At 39.5% G+C, this 17909-nt stretch overlaps 1 protein-coding gene across 4 annotated transcripts in view; it reads left to right on the top strand.

The window, feature by feature from the left end:
* The window catches only part of UNC13D (unc-13 homolog D), a 64094-nt gene that overhangs the window by 20816 nt on the left and 25369 nt on the right, over nucleotides 1–17909 (top strand). For all 4 annotated transcript variants that reach the window (XM_034408627.3, XM_034408625.3, XM_087887191.1 and 1 more), the window contains 13 exons: nucleotides 5142–5249; nucleotides 5666–5725; nucleotides 5976–6042; nucleotides 7169–7361; nucleotides 8681–8725; nucleotides 9826–9894; nucleotides 10059–10128; nucleotides 11428–11532; nucleotides 12147–12239; nucleotides 13811–13914; nucleotides 14640–14757; nucleotides 15382–15506; nucleotides 17508–17598. In XM_034408627.3, the coding sequence (XP_034264518.3) occupies nucleotides 5142–5249; nucleotides 5666–5725; nucleotides 5976–6042; nucleotides 7169–7361; nucleotides 8681–8725; nucleotides 9826–9894; nucleotides 10059–10128; nucleotides 11428–11532; nucleotides 12147–12239; nucleotides 13811–13914; nucleotides 14640–14757; nucleotides 15382–15506; nucleotides 17508–17598 (1248 nt within the window). The remainder of the gene's footprint in view (nucleotides 1–5141; nucleotides 5250–5665; nucleotides 5726–5975; nucleotides 6043–7168; nucleotides 7362–8680; nucleotides 8726–9825; nucleotides 9895–10058; nucleotides 10129–11427; nucleotides 11533–12146; nucleotides 12240–13810; nucleotides 13915–14639; nucleotides 14758–15381; nucleotides 15507–17507; nucleotides 17599–17909) is intronic.

The following is a 17909-nucleotide window of genomic DNA, read 5'->3' as shown; positions in this document are numbered from 1 at the left end:
AGTCCATCTAGCCCACTCTTGCACTCCGACACTGCTTTTAGATGGTCTCTTTAATCTTTTTTCTTGTTTACTTATCTCCTTCCTTTCCTTCTTTTTTCTAAATTTGTATTTGGTTATGGTTACAGTATGGTTATGGTTATAGTTATGGTTATGGTTGTGGGTTATGGGCCCAGGATACTGAGCATTAGTGTGAATACACAGTACATATTCAGACAGCTGTTTTTTGTGGTTTATTGTCCAAGTGAAGATGGCACAAGAACAGTCAACCAGCATATCTCTGATAACCTGGTTGGATGGAACAAACTACGTTTCCTGGTCTATGAAGTGCAGTCTACTTCTGCATAAGGAAGGACTATGGGCTGTAGTTCATGATCCACCAGATGTAACTGTTTGGGATCCAGCAGACAATGAAGATGCAAAGAAAATAGCCAAATTTAGCCGGGATAATGAAAGGGCTCTTTGTATAATCGGACTGACACTGAGTGACCAGCAGCTAGTCCGTATTTGTGATGAGGAGTCTGCAGCCAAGTGTTGGGACACTCTGAAGAGGATTTATGTTCGTGATAGTGCACACCTCACACCTCACACGTAAACTGTTTAGAGCTCGTCTTCGGAAGAATGGAGATATGTTAGCTCATTTGGAGTTTATGAAAATAACTTTACAAGAGCTACATGAAAAGGAGCTGGTTTTTTCAGAGCTGCATCAGGTTTATACCATTCTTTCTTCTGTGGATGAAAGTTATGATGATTATGTATCTTCACTGGAAGTCCTGACCAGAGATGAACTGACATTGACTGGCATAACCGGAAGATTGTTAGAAGAGTCCAGAAGAAGGCAAGATAAAGACCAACCAAGAAAGAGACAAGCACAGGAAGAAAACCTGTCTCCAACTGCCTATACTATTAGAAAGTGTTTTTCTTGTGGGGCTAAGGGTCATATAGCTAGATTCTGTAAAAAGGGCAAGAAACTGAATACTGGTAGTCAACAGAGAGCTAAAAAGGATATTAGTTTAGCTATATCCAGCTCAACTACAACTGTAAACCATGATTTGTGGATTGACAGTGGAGCATCGCAGTCTATAACTAGGCATAGAGGTTTGTTAAAATAACCAAGAGTAAACAACATGTATCATTAGCAAATGGATGGAAAATGAAAGTATTTGGAGAAGGTACTGCATATTGTTCATGTATAAATGAACATTTACCTATGTTGTATGTACCTAAACTAAAATTTAACCTGCTATCTGTGAAAGCATTATTAAAAGCTGGGTTTGTAGTAACATTTAGGAGAGATAAATGTCTGATAGAAAAAGATGGTACAAGTGTTACTGCAAAGTTAGAGAATTATTTGTTTGTTCTGAATGATGATCCATTAATCATGGCTAATGCTAATTCAGCTTACAATAACACAAAGCCACATGATGAATGCATTAACTTGCTTCATAGGCGTTTGGGACATGTAAACTTTAAAATGTTAAAGAAAACTGTAGAATTATCTGATGGGATAAAACTAAAACCTTGTAAAAAATATTTAAACTGCAATGCTTGTAGCCAAGAAAAGAGTAAGGTAACTCCTGCAAACAGAATTAATGGGTTTACAACCAATGAACCTTTAGAGGTAGTGTTTGCAGATATTATTGGTCCTAAAAAACCTAGTTTAGGATGAGCCTGTTATATATTGAGCATAATAGACCATTTTTCCCGTTATGGTTTCTGTTACCTTAAGAAAACCAAAGCAGAAACATTCCAGCATTTTTCAAACTGGCTGAGGTTTGCTGAGAGGAAAAAGAAACGCAAGGTTCTTTGCCTGGTAACTGACAATGGTACTGAGTTTACCAATAACAGGTTTGTAACTATGTTACAGAAAGCTGGCATTGAACACAAGTGTTCTGCCCCTTATAGACCGCAATGTAATGTGTATATTGAACGCAGAGGGCAAACATTGCAGGCTTTGCTCAAACCATGATATCTGATTCTGGTTTGCCTGAGGCACTTTGGAGTGAGGTAATGTGTGCTAACCATGTCTTTAATAATGTAGTCAATTCAACAACTGGTGAATTACCATTCACACGTTGTCATGGAAGAAGACCAGAATTAAGTTATTGTTGTGGCCCCGCCCTCCGAGCCTATCTCATCGGAGGAAGAAGGCTCCGAACATGAAGAAGAGGAGTCGGTCAGGCCTCCCTCTCCAGGCCCCTCCCCTCTGGCACTGCCTCAAGTGCCGGCCGAGGAAGAGGAGATTAGCCAGGAGCTAGGTGTCTCCGATGAGAGTGAGGGAGGTGATCTGTCATTCCTGGATCCACGCCAACGAAGGCGTGATAAACGGTTGCAGCAGTTAAGGAGGCGTGCCAGGGATTATAACTGAGTCACTGGACCACACCCCAGAGACTATATAAGAGAGTGTGATGGCTGTTTAAGACTCTGTGACGAACAAAAACTAACTCTGGCTAGTCACTTGAACAACGCCTAAATCTGCCGAAAGTTCCTTGTTTTGAACTGGACTATTTGCAATTTGTAGGTATTTTCTGTTTATCTGATGAAGTAAAGCCCTTGGCAGTCGATGCTCGTATAGCTGCCAAGTTTTAGATAACAACCTGTGTGCGTGCCAAGTGCTTTCTTAACCCTTGGCTGGCTGTGTTTGTGTGTGTGTGGAGACGGGGACAGAACAGTTATTTGCACACATTTGGAGCCCCAGCATGGGTTCATATTCCCTCTCAATTGAGGCGAAAGGGGAAACAGAGCAAAGAAGCTGTTTTTTGTTGGTTATGAATCCAACCACAGGTCATATAGATTTTGGGCGCCAGGTACCACTAGTGTGTACTGCAGTACTAGTGCCAAGTTCCTGGAGCATGTTGGTTGGAGTAAGCTTGAGCAAGAATCCGACAAGGTAAATAATAGTGTTGTTGTTGATACTCAAATATTTACTGATACCCCTGATAATGAGACAGTTGAAGTAGAACCTTCTATTACTGTAAAGGAGGAGGAGGTTATAGGGGAGGTAGAAGCGGAAATACCACTAACGAGTCCTGAGTTACCTAGATGTTCAACTCGAGATAAACGTCCACCTGATAGGTATCAAGCCAGTGTAGTATGTCAGGTGAACATAGAGCCTTCTAACTTCAATGAAATTAAACTGTATCCTGAAAAGGATCAGGTAGCTGGGAAGAAAGCGATGGACAAAGAGCTGACATCATTGAAGGAGTTAGATGTTTATGAGAACGTTAGGCTACCACAAGGTGAGCATGCAATTGGTTGCAAGTGGATTTACAAACTGAAAACTGGTGTGGATGGGACTGTTACCCATAAGGCAAGATTAGTTGCTCAAGGATTTGTTCAGTCAAATAAGGACTATGATGAAGTGTGTGCACCGAGTCTGAGGGCGACTACATTGCGAGCAGCATTAGTATGTGCAACTAAGAATAAATACAGGATAAACCATATAGATGTTGAAACTGCATATCTGCATGCGCCATTACAACATACAATTTATATGAAGAAGCCACTAGGTTTGAAAACTGATGGGAAGACTGATTGCTGGAGACTGAAGAAAATCTTTATGGCTTAAAGCAGTCAGGTTACGAGTGGAATAAATGCATTGTCAATGAGTTAGTTGCTATAGGTTTCGTAGCTGGTATAGCTGATCCATGTTTGTTTAAGAAAGAGAAAGATGGTTTAGTTTCTCTATTATTGCTATTCACTGATGATATAGCACTTATTACTAAATCTGAACATGAAGCAAAAAGTTGTTTCTGTGTTGCAAAAGAAATTCAGAATTAGGAATTTGGGAGAAATTAAGTATTATCTGGGTCTTGACATAGTAATAAACATAGTAATATTCAAAGTCCTGTATTTGATAAGAAAATATATCAATCCTTAATAGGCAGTCTATCATATTTGAGTAATTGGTCTAGGCCAGATATATTTTACAGTGTAAATCAACTGGCTAGATATAACGCTGAACCTAGTGAAAGGCACTGGAAAGCTGCTAAGTGAATACTTAGGTATCTGAAGCAAACAATTTATTATTTGTTATATTTGGAGCCTAGTAGTGACCTAGTTTTAATGGCATATGCTGATGCAAGTTTTGCAACTGATCTACCTACTCGTAAATCAACATCAGGTATCGTGGTAATGTTGGGTAATGCTTTGATAGGATGGAAATCTATTAGGCAAAAGCACATTAGTTTGTCAACTATGGAAGCCGAGTTTTCATGTTTATCCTTGATGTGTACTGACTTATGTCAGTATGTTATAAACAATTGTTAATGGATATGGGATTAAATGTGAATGATCCATTTGTAGTTTACAAAGACATTCAATCTGCAATCAATATGGCTACTAATTTAGCTGTAAGAACACGGTCTAACATATTGATTTGTGATATTTAAATGTTAGTGTATACAAAGTAAATTGATTCAGTTGGAGTACTGCATGACTGAACATAATATTGCAGATCACTTCACAAAGGCTCAGGGTGCAGTTAAGCACAAAGCGTGTTGTGAGAACTATGGTTTAAGAATGTAAGGTGTTATAAATTGTCCTACCCAAAGGGGAGAATGTTAGGAAATGAATATTACCTAGCTTGTTGAGTTGGCCATATATAAACCATCAATATAACTTTAAGACTGCTGTATTGCATCATACTGTGTCCTGATTGGTTAGCTCTGTAGCCAATCTCCTTAAGAGGGAGCTAGAAACATGGTTTGTTTCTCTTTGCTGTTCTTGCTCTCTGATATCTCTGTATGCTACTGTTTGCAATCCAGAAGAACTGTTTATTGTGAATGACTACGATGACTGGTAAGAAGACTTTGTTATTGGATTATCCCTGGACTGTCATTTTGGTATCTCCTGCTTTATATATGTATGGCCTGGACTGTTTATTGGACTGTGCCTTACTATTTCCTGAAAGTACACAACTCAGTGTATCTGTGTGTTGACTGTGTTTATTCATACCTACTTTCAATCGCTTTCATGTACACACCCTTGCTATTCAAGGGTTACTCTGCAAATTCCTTAACAGTATTGCTTTTAAACTGTAAAAAAATATTTGCAAACTGTAAAATAGTTTGCAACCCTGCTAAGCCAAATTACGCTGATTTGATTCTGATCTGTTTTTATTTTTTGTTGAATTATTGTTGCAGCTCACCCTGCTGTACGAAGAGGTCCTTTACACCATTCTCCATCGTGTGGGCCAAGTGGAACAGAATCATGTTACTGATTCAGATGAGCTCTATGAATATGTGCAAAAGGTTGGGATAAAGAGCCAGATCCATCTATCTTATTATTCATCCCCAAGACTTTGGGGTTGCACTTAAGCCTCCCAAATGCTAATGGGACAAATAGTTACTTTCTGCAATATAGTAACTATGTTGGTAGGCAGGATGGACCCTGCCTCTGTTTTTCTCCCACACTGTCTTCCTCTCCCCCCCAATCCCCCCACCCACCCCAAATCACTCTGTCTTTGGCCTTCTTGCCAAAGGTCTGAATGGACTGGAAACCAAGGGTGTTTGAAATTATGAGGAAGATATGACTTCAGGATACAGAATCCTAATTCCTTCTTAAAAGAAACTCATTCAATTGTCGTTTGTTTTTACTTTAAAGGCTTTCCTATTTTATTGAAACCAAATTCTCACTCTGAAAATTTCTTTTCTAATATCCAAATCAGGCCTTCAGTATTGATCCAGAAGAACATCAAATTATATTACAGAGGGTCAAAGAGCTAGCGGTAAGACCTAACTCCAATTTTCCATTCACTTGTAGGTTGTTATTATGGAATTGTTCTATTTATTTAGTTGCAAAAGAGTTTCCAAGCATGCTTTGTTGTTTATATTCCAGATTAATCTGAAGATTCATGTTATTATTAATCATCGTTAGCCTTTTCCATTTTAATAATTATATCAACCTGGACATCCCAGATGTTATTCTGTTCACCTGCTAACTAGGGCCTTTTGTTATGATCTTCTTTTGTTTTTCAGAAGCCAATTTTTTGTCTTAAAGCCACTGTGAAGCAAGCCAGAAATATTTTGGGTAAAGATGTCAGTGGTAAGTGCAAAAAACAAACCACAGCTCAAATGCAGAAATTTGGAGATCAAGTAGAAAAACAGGGGCCACCTTTGGTGGGAAGGTAACAGCGTTCCGTGTGCCTTTGGTGTTTAGTCATGCCAGTCACATGACCACAGAGATGTCTTCAGACAGCGCTGGCTCTTTGGCTTTGAAACGGAGATGAGCACCGCCCTCTAGAGTCGGGAACAACTAGCACATATGTGGAAGGGAACCTTTACCTTTACCTTTATGAGGGAGAGAGGGAGAGAGGGAGGGAGAGAGAGAGAGATAAATTGACTGATTAGACTTTCTAATTCCGTGCAAAACTAGGGCTATAGTAAAATCTTTGGAAATGGCAATTATTCAAATTATGCATTAAAACAACACTAATGAATATGAAATTTCATGTCTGGAGGAAGGTTGCTTGTAGTCCTCATGTTAATCCTAAACAGCACTTTGATTGGATTGATACCCTTTAAACCTTGGCTTGTTTCTCCTGAGTCCTTTGGGAGAAGGGCGGTATAGAAATAAAATTATTATTATTATTATTATTATTATTATTATTATTATTATTATTATTATTATTATTATTATTATTATTATTGTGATCCCTGAACATACGATGGCCTTGTTCATACTTTGCTGAGCAAATCATGACAGCTTAGTTCATACAGTGTAGTTAAGCCAATCTTTTGGTGCCTGAAATATTTAGAGGAGGCGGAGTGTAATTATCAGAAGAAAGGGGAAACAGATGATGATCCCTCAAATAAAAGAAGCCGCCTGAATGGTGTGGATTAATCGATGGTGGAAAATGAATGAAGCAAAAATAATGCAACATTATTATTATTTTTTGGATTTTCAGGGATAGTGGAAAATAATGATCATGCACAATATCATGATTAATAGTGGAATGGGGAAAGAAAAGTTTAGAGCAGGGGTCTCCAACCTTGGCAACTTTAAAACTTGTGGACTTCAACTCTGAGAGTTGAAGCCCACAAATCTTAAAGTTGCCAAGGTTGGAGACCCCTGGTTTAGAGGACTTCCTGCCATAATTCTGCTACTTGTTATGAAACCTTATCATAGTCCACAACCCCTGCACTTTTTAAAACTCCTTCTTTGCTTTCAGGATTAAGTGATCCATACTGCCTCCTAGGGATAGAAAGAAAAAAACAGAGTTCTTTACCCCATGCTTCTCCTCGTCAGGAGAACAAAAGGCGATCTAAGGGTGTGGTGAAGAACCTGCTGCCAGAGGACCAGACCCATCGCACACAAGTCATCCATCAGACATTAAATCCAGTGTGGGACGAAACCTTCATTCTGTACGTCTCATCTCTTTAGCATATTTAATTTGCGTTGGCCTTTAATGGAATATTGGACTTATTAGAAAATCAAAGATAATTTTAGGGCTAGAAAATGATGGTTTTCAGCAAGCTAGCTCATATTCTAGAAAATGTAATACTATATCCAGGAAAAGCTCTTGGCTGGGAGAGAAAATAGCTTAGAGAGATGAACAGTTTGAAGCTGAAGACCCAGGAAGAGTTTACCATAAGGCAAATAACATATGATAGTTTTCTTTACCGCCAAGGCCTGAGAGAAGAGAGGATTTGGTGGGTTACAGTAGAGATATTGGAAAGGTGTAATCACACCGCTAGACCTCTTCCTGTACAATAGCCATTGATTTTAAACTTGTAATATAGGATGGCCTGAGAGCCTTTGGATCAGTGTTTTGTAATCTTGGCAACTTTAACTTCCCCATGCTGACTGGGAAATTCTGAGAGTTGAAGTCCCTGTATCTTAAAGCTGCCATGGTTAAAAAATATTGCTCCAGGTGAATTGGATAATAGCTCCACTTTCTGGGGGGGTCACAATTTGAGGTATCTCTAGAAAACGTAGTTTGGGGAGGTTTTGTATGTTTGTTTTTTAAGTCCAGCTGCTCCATTGTCTAATCTTTTATTTCTGTCATTAGCTATGGAGGGGAATGGTGGACTGTATACATGCTTCTCATTCATTCTTTGTACATACAATTAATAGTTGCTGACCGCCATCTCTATATGCCTATTCATCAACTAGTTCCACCCAAATCTATTTTTCTTATTACTTAGCAGAAAAGGATCCTGATATACATCTGTATGCAGATGTAGTCCTTTTACATTGGCTCAGTGAATGGATAATTGTTCCTGCTGGCATCTGAGAGTGAGTGGGTCTAGTTCAGGGGTGAAATCCAGCAGGTTCTAACAGGTTCTGGCAAACCGGTGGTGGAAATTTTGAGTAGTTCAGAGAACCGGCAAATACCATCTCTAGCTGGCCTCAGAGTGGGGTGGGAATGGAAATTTTGCAGTATCCTTCCCTCAGGAGGGGAAGGAAAGATGATTTTGCAATATCCTTCCTCCAGGAGTGGGGAGGGAAAGGACATTTTGCAGTATCCTTCCCCTGGAGTGGGATGGGAATGGAGATTTTGCAGTATCCTTCCCCTGCCACGCCCACCAAGCTACACCCACAGAACTGGTAGGGAAAAATTTTGGATTTCACCCCTGGTCTTGCTCCATCTTACCTCTCCATGCAGGCAAGGGGATTGGGTCCACCTTCTCACTCCAATGTTCCCTTGCATTAGTTATGTTTTTTTAATGGTTTCTTCCAGGGAGTTTGAAGATGTAGAAAATGCCGAATTCCAGCTAGATATGTGGTAAGCAGAACTGGCTCTTCATTCCTACTGAATTTCATTGTATCTCATTAAAATTTGAGAACCAGTGTTCCAAAGGAAGTCAGAAAGGAGATAGATTCATTAGGCAAACACTGTCCAACATAATGAGGGCGTAGAAGCAGGTCACTTAGGAATGACCAGAGAATATGCAGCCTGACTTGCTTTCCAGTGCATGTGTGCGCCCACAAGCCTATGGCCACAGCTGGTGAAGGGTTTGTAAAGGATTCTAGCAGCCAGGCTCTGCATTCTTTCCTCAGCTTGTTTAATGATTTGTACAACATAAAAATATATAAACATAGTTTTCAGATCGCAGTGACAACACTGTAGCTCCCTACAACTGTCTATCATCTCCCCCCAAAAATATATGCTTAATATGAATAAATCCTTTTCTAAGTGGAACTTGGCACTATATTTCTTTCATGCTACGACTAAAACAAGGAAATTCTTAAGGGAACTACTTTTGTGCCTAGATGAACATTTAATATTCCTGGAGGCTAATGGCCACAAAGTGAGTGAGGCCATCCCAGAGATAAGTGGAGCAACGGTTGTGAAGGAGGGGGGCTCTTTTTATTTTTCTGTTATGTCAACTATAGTTTGTTTCCCATCTGAAAATATCAAAGAACTGTGCTGTCGGTTTTCAAAAATTACTCAGAAGATGATCTAAGGGCTTCAAAAAGGGGCAGGGAATTATGGGCCGCAAATTGTTCACCTTCAAACATCTGAGGGGGTTGGAACTGCCCCTAAGTAAGCAAAATAAGATATAACTTTAACCTTAGACTGTCTACTGTTGACCTCACCCCATTCCTAAGAGGTCTGTAAGGGGCGTGCATAAGCACACCAATGTGCCTACCATCCCTGTCCTACTGTCCCCATTTATTTGTACCCATTTCCTGTATTCATAATCATGTTTATACTTATATATGTTATCTTATACATGCTTGACAAATAAATAAATAGAAAATCAATCAATCAATCAATCAATCAATCAATCAATTGCTCTTTTGCTTTGATTCCTTTTCTTTCTGTTTCCTGGAGGTCTTGAAAAGAAGCATCAAGGCATATTTTTATTTGCTTCCTCCTAGGGATTTTGATGCTGTTGAACCTGTACGGCACAAACTGGAAGAACTGAGTGACCTTCGTGGCCTGAAGAGGTTTGGGCTAATTATGAGCCTTTTGTATATGAAATTCTATTAATTACATAATTCAGCTGATAAAACTAAACAAAATATTTAAATTAGGCAGCACATTCTTTTTCTCTTTGGTACATGAGAAATGTTCTCTCATCTTTGTCCTTGTTTTGCTTTTGCCTACTCAGAATTATTAAGGACGCTCGGAAAAATAAAGGACAGGATGATTTCCTGGGGAATGTGGTCATTCATTTGCAGGTAAGGAAGGGAATAGCATTTTGCCAGAATAATGCGCTCTCTCTCTCTCTCTCTCTCTCTCTCTCTCTCTCTCTCTCTCTCTCTCTCTCTCTCTCTCTCTCTCTCTCTCTCTCTCTCTCTCTCTCTCTTTCTCTCTCTCTCACATACACACACACACACACACACACACACCACCTTGATCTTGGGCAGATAAGTCTTTTTTTTACTGTGTGGTCTATCTTCTTCACTTAGACAGCAACATAAATGCCATTAAATAAAAAGGTTAACTGAAAGTTCAAGTGAACCTTTTACTGTATGTGATTATGAAAGAACTTGGTAGCAGAATATGTCACCTTGCTCTAAATAAATCTGAGACTCCCTTTTCAAACACTAGACCTAATGAAAATGCTGTAAGAGAACTATAGATTTTGCTGGAATAATCAGAAAAATAATAAAGAGGCATATTTTGCAGGCCTCAGCATGAATTTCTACTGTGGTCTCTGAGTAGAAGGCCAGGGTTTATGAGAACTTGACTAGCCCTATAAAGATCGGTAGCTATGCCAGCTACAAACTAATTCAAGAACATATTGCTCTTTCCTAGCCAGTTGCCATACAAATATCTTGGATTCCAGGTCCCACAGTTCCCAGCTAGCATCAGAATTCTGGAGTTCGTTCAATATATCTGGAGTGCAATAAATTTGGGTGGGTGGAAACCTCAAGTGTATTCTTGCCACCAAGGAAGATTTCTGCAGAACCTTCTCAGGGTCTGTTCTCATGAATCAACCATTAGCATAACTGAGAGCAAAAAAAAAAAAAAAATGTTCCCGTGAAGCAGGGGTGAAATGCTACCGGTTTGTACCGGTTCAAGCGAATCGATAGCGGCGGCGGATGGTTCAGAGAACCGGTAGCGATGGCAGCGCGAGGCTCCACCCACCCACCTGGATGTCGTTACTTCCTGGTTTTAACCAGGAGGTAACCTGTTGTTTACCCTCTGCGCATGCACAGAAGGCTTTGCGCATTCGCAGAGGGTCCAAAATCGCATGCGCGGCGCATGCACTTGCAAACCAATAGGGAAGGTAAGTAGATTTCACCCCTGCCATGAAGCCATTAATTATTGCCCTGAAATTTAATTTAAGATAGGTGGATCCATTTGTGCACTTTCTCTTGTTTGCCCAATTTCTCAATTAATTGAGACACCGCATTTCTATGATGAAAGTAGAGCCATTTCCTGGAAATGTAGTAGGAATGGAGAACCGGCACTTTCAAGAAGTAATGTGGTTCATTACTTCTGAGCTAAGACTTTTCACCTCGCTTGTGTAGGACCTGCATTGTCGGGAGGATCGCTGGTACAGGCTGGAACCTCGCACTGATACTTACCCCAACCGAGGGCATTGCCACCTGCAGTTTTTTTTGGTACATAAGAAGGTAGGGATCATAAGAGAAATCAATTTCCCATTGAGTCAAGGAAGTGTACTTTATAAATTCTGATTTAAGCAGTTTTGATTCATTTAACCTTTTAAGACACGTTCAATATAGTTGCTGCCAATGTTTAAGACAAGGCTGTCCTATCACTGAGATCTTTTTCTCTTGTGGTGATCTGGGTGGGAAGAAGGTCTTTCTCCCTTCTTCACAAAGGTAGAAGACCATCAGATATTCTAAATTGATGTTGTGATTTACATTTTATGACTTTAAGAGCATATTAAAACTGTATGGATGCAAGGTTGACTTATGGATTTGTATCCTGCTTTAGCCTATGTTTTGTAAAAAAGATAATTATAATAAATCTTACACTAATACATCAAGAACGTATAGCATGCTTAAATGTTCAATGATATTTTTATCATTTTTATAATTGTGAATATGGACACATATGTAAGAATGAAACCTGTTGGCAGAAATTCTAATATCTTCTGAAAGCTGGAACAGTATATATATACATATATATATATGTTTATGTAAGTTTTCACGGGTATGTATGTGTGTATAGTTAATATTTTGGGTTTCTTTATATTTATATTTGTTTATATTTGTTATTTTAGAGAGCTACTTCAGCCAGCAAGACACAGACAAGTTACAAAGTTCATCGGCAACTTCTTCAGCAGATTGTTTCATATGAGATTCTTCAATACCAGGTAAATAGATAAACAAACTGATAAGTGGATTATGACAGAGTGACATATATTCAGTTGTTCTCTGGAAAACAAATGGATTTCATATTGCAGTCAGTTCAGCTGACTTGTTTGCTCTTTTCAACTCTTCTCTGAAGTCAAGATACAAATTTGGTTTGAAGCACAAGCTCTGTCCCCAGTTGAAATCTCAGAAGATTAATGGCAAAATTTCAGGGCTGTAAACTGATTCATACATCTAAAAGAAACTTTACTCTGAGGTGATGAAATTGTATGTGTTCCATGGATGACCAATTGCAAAACAGATTCCTACAGTCTTGGAATGGCATGATAGATCTTTCCTATTTGAATCCAAATTGCTTTCTTGAGAGTGATTAAATTGTTTTTAATGCAGAGAGGCATCTATTAGTTGCTCTACTATTTTTGGGACTGTAGATTCTGAGTTGGAAGGTATCTTAAAAGCTATCTAGTCCAACATACTGCTCAATGCAAGTTCTACTAGAACATTTCTAACAGATGGCCACCTACCCTTTGTAAGAAGGCCTTCAGAAATGAGAATTCTTCATTTCATGTGGCAGTCTGTTCCGCTAACTGAAAACTCATTCCAACAGACATTTAACTTGAATCTACTTCCCTTGTAGTTTTAACTTGTTGGTTCTAGTCCTGTTTTCTGGGGCAGTAGGAAAATAAAGCCACTTCTACTGTGTCAATTCTTAAGTTATTTGAAAATACTTTCATGTATCATTTAAGGGGTTTCTTCTGTGTGCTAATTTACACCCAGATCCTTGTTCTGGACCTGCCCCTTGGGGAAAAATAAGTTTACTCCCTTTTCTTGGGACAACAGGTGATTCCTGTCATAACTCCCCCTTAGTTATCTTTTCTGTAGGCTAAATATATTCTGATCCTTTATGTGACCTCATAGGGCTTGGTTCTATACCCTTCAGCATTTGAGTCACTGTCCTCTGAACTTACTCCTCTTAGTTGCTATCCTTTTTGGTGCAGAGAATTGGGCACATTATTCCAAGTGGAATCGGTGTAGGGTGAATTACATCCTATAAGCTCACACCCATTCTCCTTTTAACATACCCCGCATAGCAGTTGCCTCAAATTGCTGGCTCATATTTAACTGTAATGCTACCAATCCAGTTCTCTCCTATCCTATGCCTGTGTCTTTCTTCCTGCAGAGATGCCAGATTTTACATGTCTACCTCTTAAGTTGCATTCCATTTATTTCTGCCTACTATACTAGCCTATCCATATCCTATAGTACTGAATGTTCTCCCTTTCCACTAAAATATCAGTCACTCCTCCCAGCTATCTATCATCTGAAAACTTGATCAGCATCCCTCAATTTCCTCCACTTGATAATTTCCTCAAGCTGAAGTGGAGCCATTAACTCTTTAGCCAATTAAAAATGCTAGGTAAATGGGAATTGCATTGAACTAAGTTTCAGAAGAAAGAAAGACCTGAACATAATACAGGCAATTGTTATTTGCAAAACTGTGAAGCAATGGATATGCTGCATTTTTCCCCATCTGATATCATAGAGAGCCATTCATTGTTCTCTTTCTCTGCAGGCTGGCAGCACTTCCTGGGATGGAGAGTTAAGCAAGCATGCCGGTACTATCCTGTATCTACACGCAACTCAGAAAGATATTTCAGATTTCCACCAAGACTTGGCGTAAATATCTCCTGCATGCTTCCGCTCAAGGCAACCTTCTGAAAACTAAAAGCTCCTGGCATTTTCTGTCCCTCTCTTTAAAAAAACGTTGTGAAGGTTCTTTTCTATTGCCTGAGAGTGTTGTAATTTTATTAAAAAGTGCAGGCATGCCATGAGACAAGGGTTTAGTACTATCCCTAGAATTCCATTCATGAATTCAATAATTTTGACTTTTCTTTTTCAACTGGGATTTTCTTGATTCATTACTACATCCTGCCAATTGAATGTGATTCCTGCAGTGGACTTTGCCAAGAACTGCATGCTACAATTTCTGCTGTTTTTAACTTCTCTTTCAATCAGTTTCCCAGCAAACTGGCAAAACAGACAATTTGACTACATACCTAATCTATATACATTGCTCAAAAAAATAAAGGGAACACAAGCAGAAGACATCCGAAATGAATGAATGAAATAGCCTTTGTTCGTTACATACAATAGTTTTGTGTTTCCTTTAGTTGTTTGAGCAGTGTATAAACTACTGTATGTAAAGAACAAAGTATTTAATAAGGCTATTTCATTCATTCAGATCTCGGATGTCTTCTGCTTGTGTTCCCTTTATTTTTTTAAGCAGAATAGTTTGTTTAGGTCACTTAATATGAGGGGTTTTTTTTGTTTGTTTCTAATTGTACTTTTTGCAGGTTTTTCTTATGGCGTTTAATGCTGCTTTCCTTCCCTTGTTAACATAGGAACTGGCTGGCTTACAGCAAGCTGTATCAGTACTTGGAGTTCAACAGCAGCTGCCTGCTCCATCAGATTACCAGCATAGAGTATCAGTGGATTCAAGGCCGATTACGATCTGAGCAGGTAAGAAAGCTCTGGAACTATAAGGCTGTTGGAACATTCTGGTCCAGCTAAAGACATCTTTGGTTCCAACATCAGACATTTATCCATTAGGTGGGTTGTATGGTTTTACTAAATAAGGGATGCGGTGGCTCAGTAGCTAAGATGCTGACCTTGTCGTTGAAAGGTCAGCAGTTCAGCAGTTTGAATCCCTAGTGCCGTGTAGCGGGGTGAGCTCCCGTTACTTGTCCCAGCTTCTGCCAACCTAGCAATTTGAAAGCACGTAAAAAATGCAAGTAGAAAAATAGGGACCACCTTTGGTGGGAAGCTAACAGCGTTCTGTGCTCCTTTGGTATTTAGTCATGCCAGCCACATGACTACAGATATGTCTTCGGACAGTGCTGACTCTTTGGCTTTGAAATGGAGATGAGCACCGCCCCCTAGAGTCAGGAACGACTAACACATATGTGTGAGGGGAACCTTTACCTTTATGTTACCTTATAGTTTTACAATGCCTATCCAATAAAGTGCATTGAAATACATCTCTTTTAGCATAATGTTAGTATATCATGATCTTGAAATGATCTAGATATTACCGAATAGGACTAAGTCTTCTTACATCTATGGCATGTTGATTACTTCCTGCAGACAGCTGAATTGGCAGACTCTTTCCAGTCCTTACTGAACTATGGGATTTCGCTTCTTCAAAGGTTCCGAATCGTCTTTCCACTCTCCTCACCCAAATCTACACATAGGCTGCAGTCACTGCTCAGGTGAGCTATCAGAAACCTTCTGGGATGCACATAATCAGAAGGAAAACTACCAACATTTTTCAAGCATGGATATTCTCTCAGTAGCATTACTGTTTAATTAAGTGGAAAGTTTGAATCCCTAGTGCTGCGTAACGGGGTGAGTTCCCGTTACTTGTCCCAGTTTCTGCCAACCTAGCAGTTTGAAAGCATGTAAAAAATGCAAGTAGAAAAATAGGGACCACCTTTGGTGGGAAGGTAAAAGCGTTTCATGAGCCTTTGGCGTTTAGTCATGCTGGCCACATGGACAGCGCTGGCTCTTCGGCTTATAAATGGAGATGAGCCCCTCCCCCTAGAGTCGGGATCAACTAGCACATATGTGTGAGGGGAACCTTTACCTTTACCTTAAATCATGAATCATTCAATATATTGATCCCATATTTCCTTCACATAACACCTAAGAATTTGTAAGCCTAATGTACTTATTATGATAGAAGCTTTCATGAACCAAAGCTTGTAGTTTATGCCATGATTCACCCAAATAGCACCAAGAGACAGAAATATATTTATCCCTTGGCACCTGTCAAGACCCCTGCAGGTACTATTTATTTTTTCTTTTTTTATTATATTAATGGAAAAAGTGAACAGAAAGCAAACATGAAACAAAAAAAGCATCAGTCTTATTTGTCTGGATTTTGGTATTCTATGCAAGTTCAATTCTAAACCTCCAGTCATATTAGCAGTCTTCCCAACGAATGGTACCCCTGTCTTGTCTGAATCAAGGTCAGGTTTGGTGATCCCTGTCTTCCAAGAACCACTTTAAAATATGTGTTTGACAGTTCTGTCAGTTCTGTGAGACTAGAAGATGAAAAGAGAAAGAGCCTGATCTCTCCTTGAGCATAAAACGTATCAGGAAAAGAGAGAAGCCTAAAGCACGTAAGAAGCAGAGCAAAAATCTCTCCACAGAACTTCCTAAAAGTGTTTCCTACAGAAAAAAAATGAGACCTATTATAATGATGTCACTAGAGGGCAGAGGAATGGTCTTGAAGGACAGGAAGAAGAACCAAAGAAGAACTGCAACCAGGCAGGCAATGGTCAGATAAGAGAGTCTTGAGCCCAGATGAGGAAAATAACTTGAGAAAATCTCTCAGATAAACCCATCCCAGTTTACACAAAGATAAAGTAAGGGAGGGAGGAACTACAGCCAGACTTTCAAGATTCTGTTACTGTAAGGTAAAGGTAAAGGTTCCCCTCGCACATATGTGCTAGTCGTTCCCGACTCTAGGGAGCGGTGCTCATCTCCGTTTCAAAGCTGAAGAGCCAGCGCTGTCTGAAGACGTCTCCATGGTCATGTGGCCGGCATGACTAAATGCCAAAGGCGCATGGAATGCTGTTACCTTCCAACCAAAGATCGTCCCTATTTTTCTACTTGCTTTTATGTGCTTTTGTAGTGCTAGGTTGGCAGAAGCTGGGACAAGTAACGGGAGCTCACCCCATTACGTGGCACTAGGGATTTGAACCGTTGAACTGCCGACCTTTCAATCGACAAGCTCAGCATCTTAGTTACTGAGCCACCGTGTCCCTTCTTCTGTTACAGTAGTTATTACAATAAAAGTAGTCCTGGCCAAGATGTCATTAGTTTCTTAGTTTGGTCTATGTTGTAAGAGCTGACAAATACTGATCTCCATGTCATTGGAAATCAGGCTTCTGTTTGATCTCTTTATAATATATCCTAAAGAGAGGGATCGAACAACAATGTTGGGGTCAATAAGAACATAGGAAGCTGCTTTATAGGGGGACACCAATATTTCTTAGTATTGTTCTATGCTATTTATCAACAAATGTTGGGGTCTTTAGATGTCTTTTTCTTCTCAGCTGTCCCTACAGTTGTCAGTGAATGGATTCGGGATCTTTGCATTTGAGGCTGATTAAAAGAAAAGGGGTGGCATCTTTTGCATGGAAAAGAGAAACAAAACTTTTCTATGAATTGCCTTGGATTTCAGCCATGATTTTTTATCTTCACAGGGTTTTGGTCCAAATGTGTAAAATGAAAGCCTTCAAAGAACTTTGTACTCCAACTCCTGATCTTGAAGAAATGGTAATGGAGGCACTTAAGGTACAAAGCCATCTCGTTCTCTTTGGGATGTCTTTTCTCAGGCCTACAGTTTTGTTTTTAGTGCTTTTTGAAGTCTTGAAGGGACGGGTAAAAAGAAACAGTTTTAGTTTAGTTTCCTTGTCAAAATTCATCACCTGGATTTACACATGGTTCTCTTTATGGAGAAATGCACAGTTCTATTTTTCTTCAGCTACAGACTATGTTTCACAGAATGTCTGAAGATCTAACTGTGATCTTAGACCCTCTACTCTTGGACCTCTGCCAAATTATATAGTCCATATATATACAGATATGACCAATGTCTGCCTTAA

This window comes from Pantherophis guttatus, chromosome 2 (assembly GCF_059756535.1).
Source record: "Pantherophis guttatus breed Tessera chromosome 2, ASM5975653v1, whole genome shotgun sequence".
Classification (NCBI taxonomy): Eukaryota; Metazoa; Chordata; class Lepidosauria; order Squamata; family Colubridae; genus Pantherophis; species Pantherophis guttatus.
This window is presented reverse-complemented; position numbering and strand designations above follow the sequence as displayed.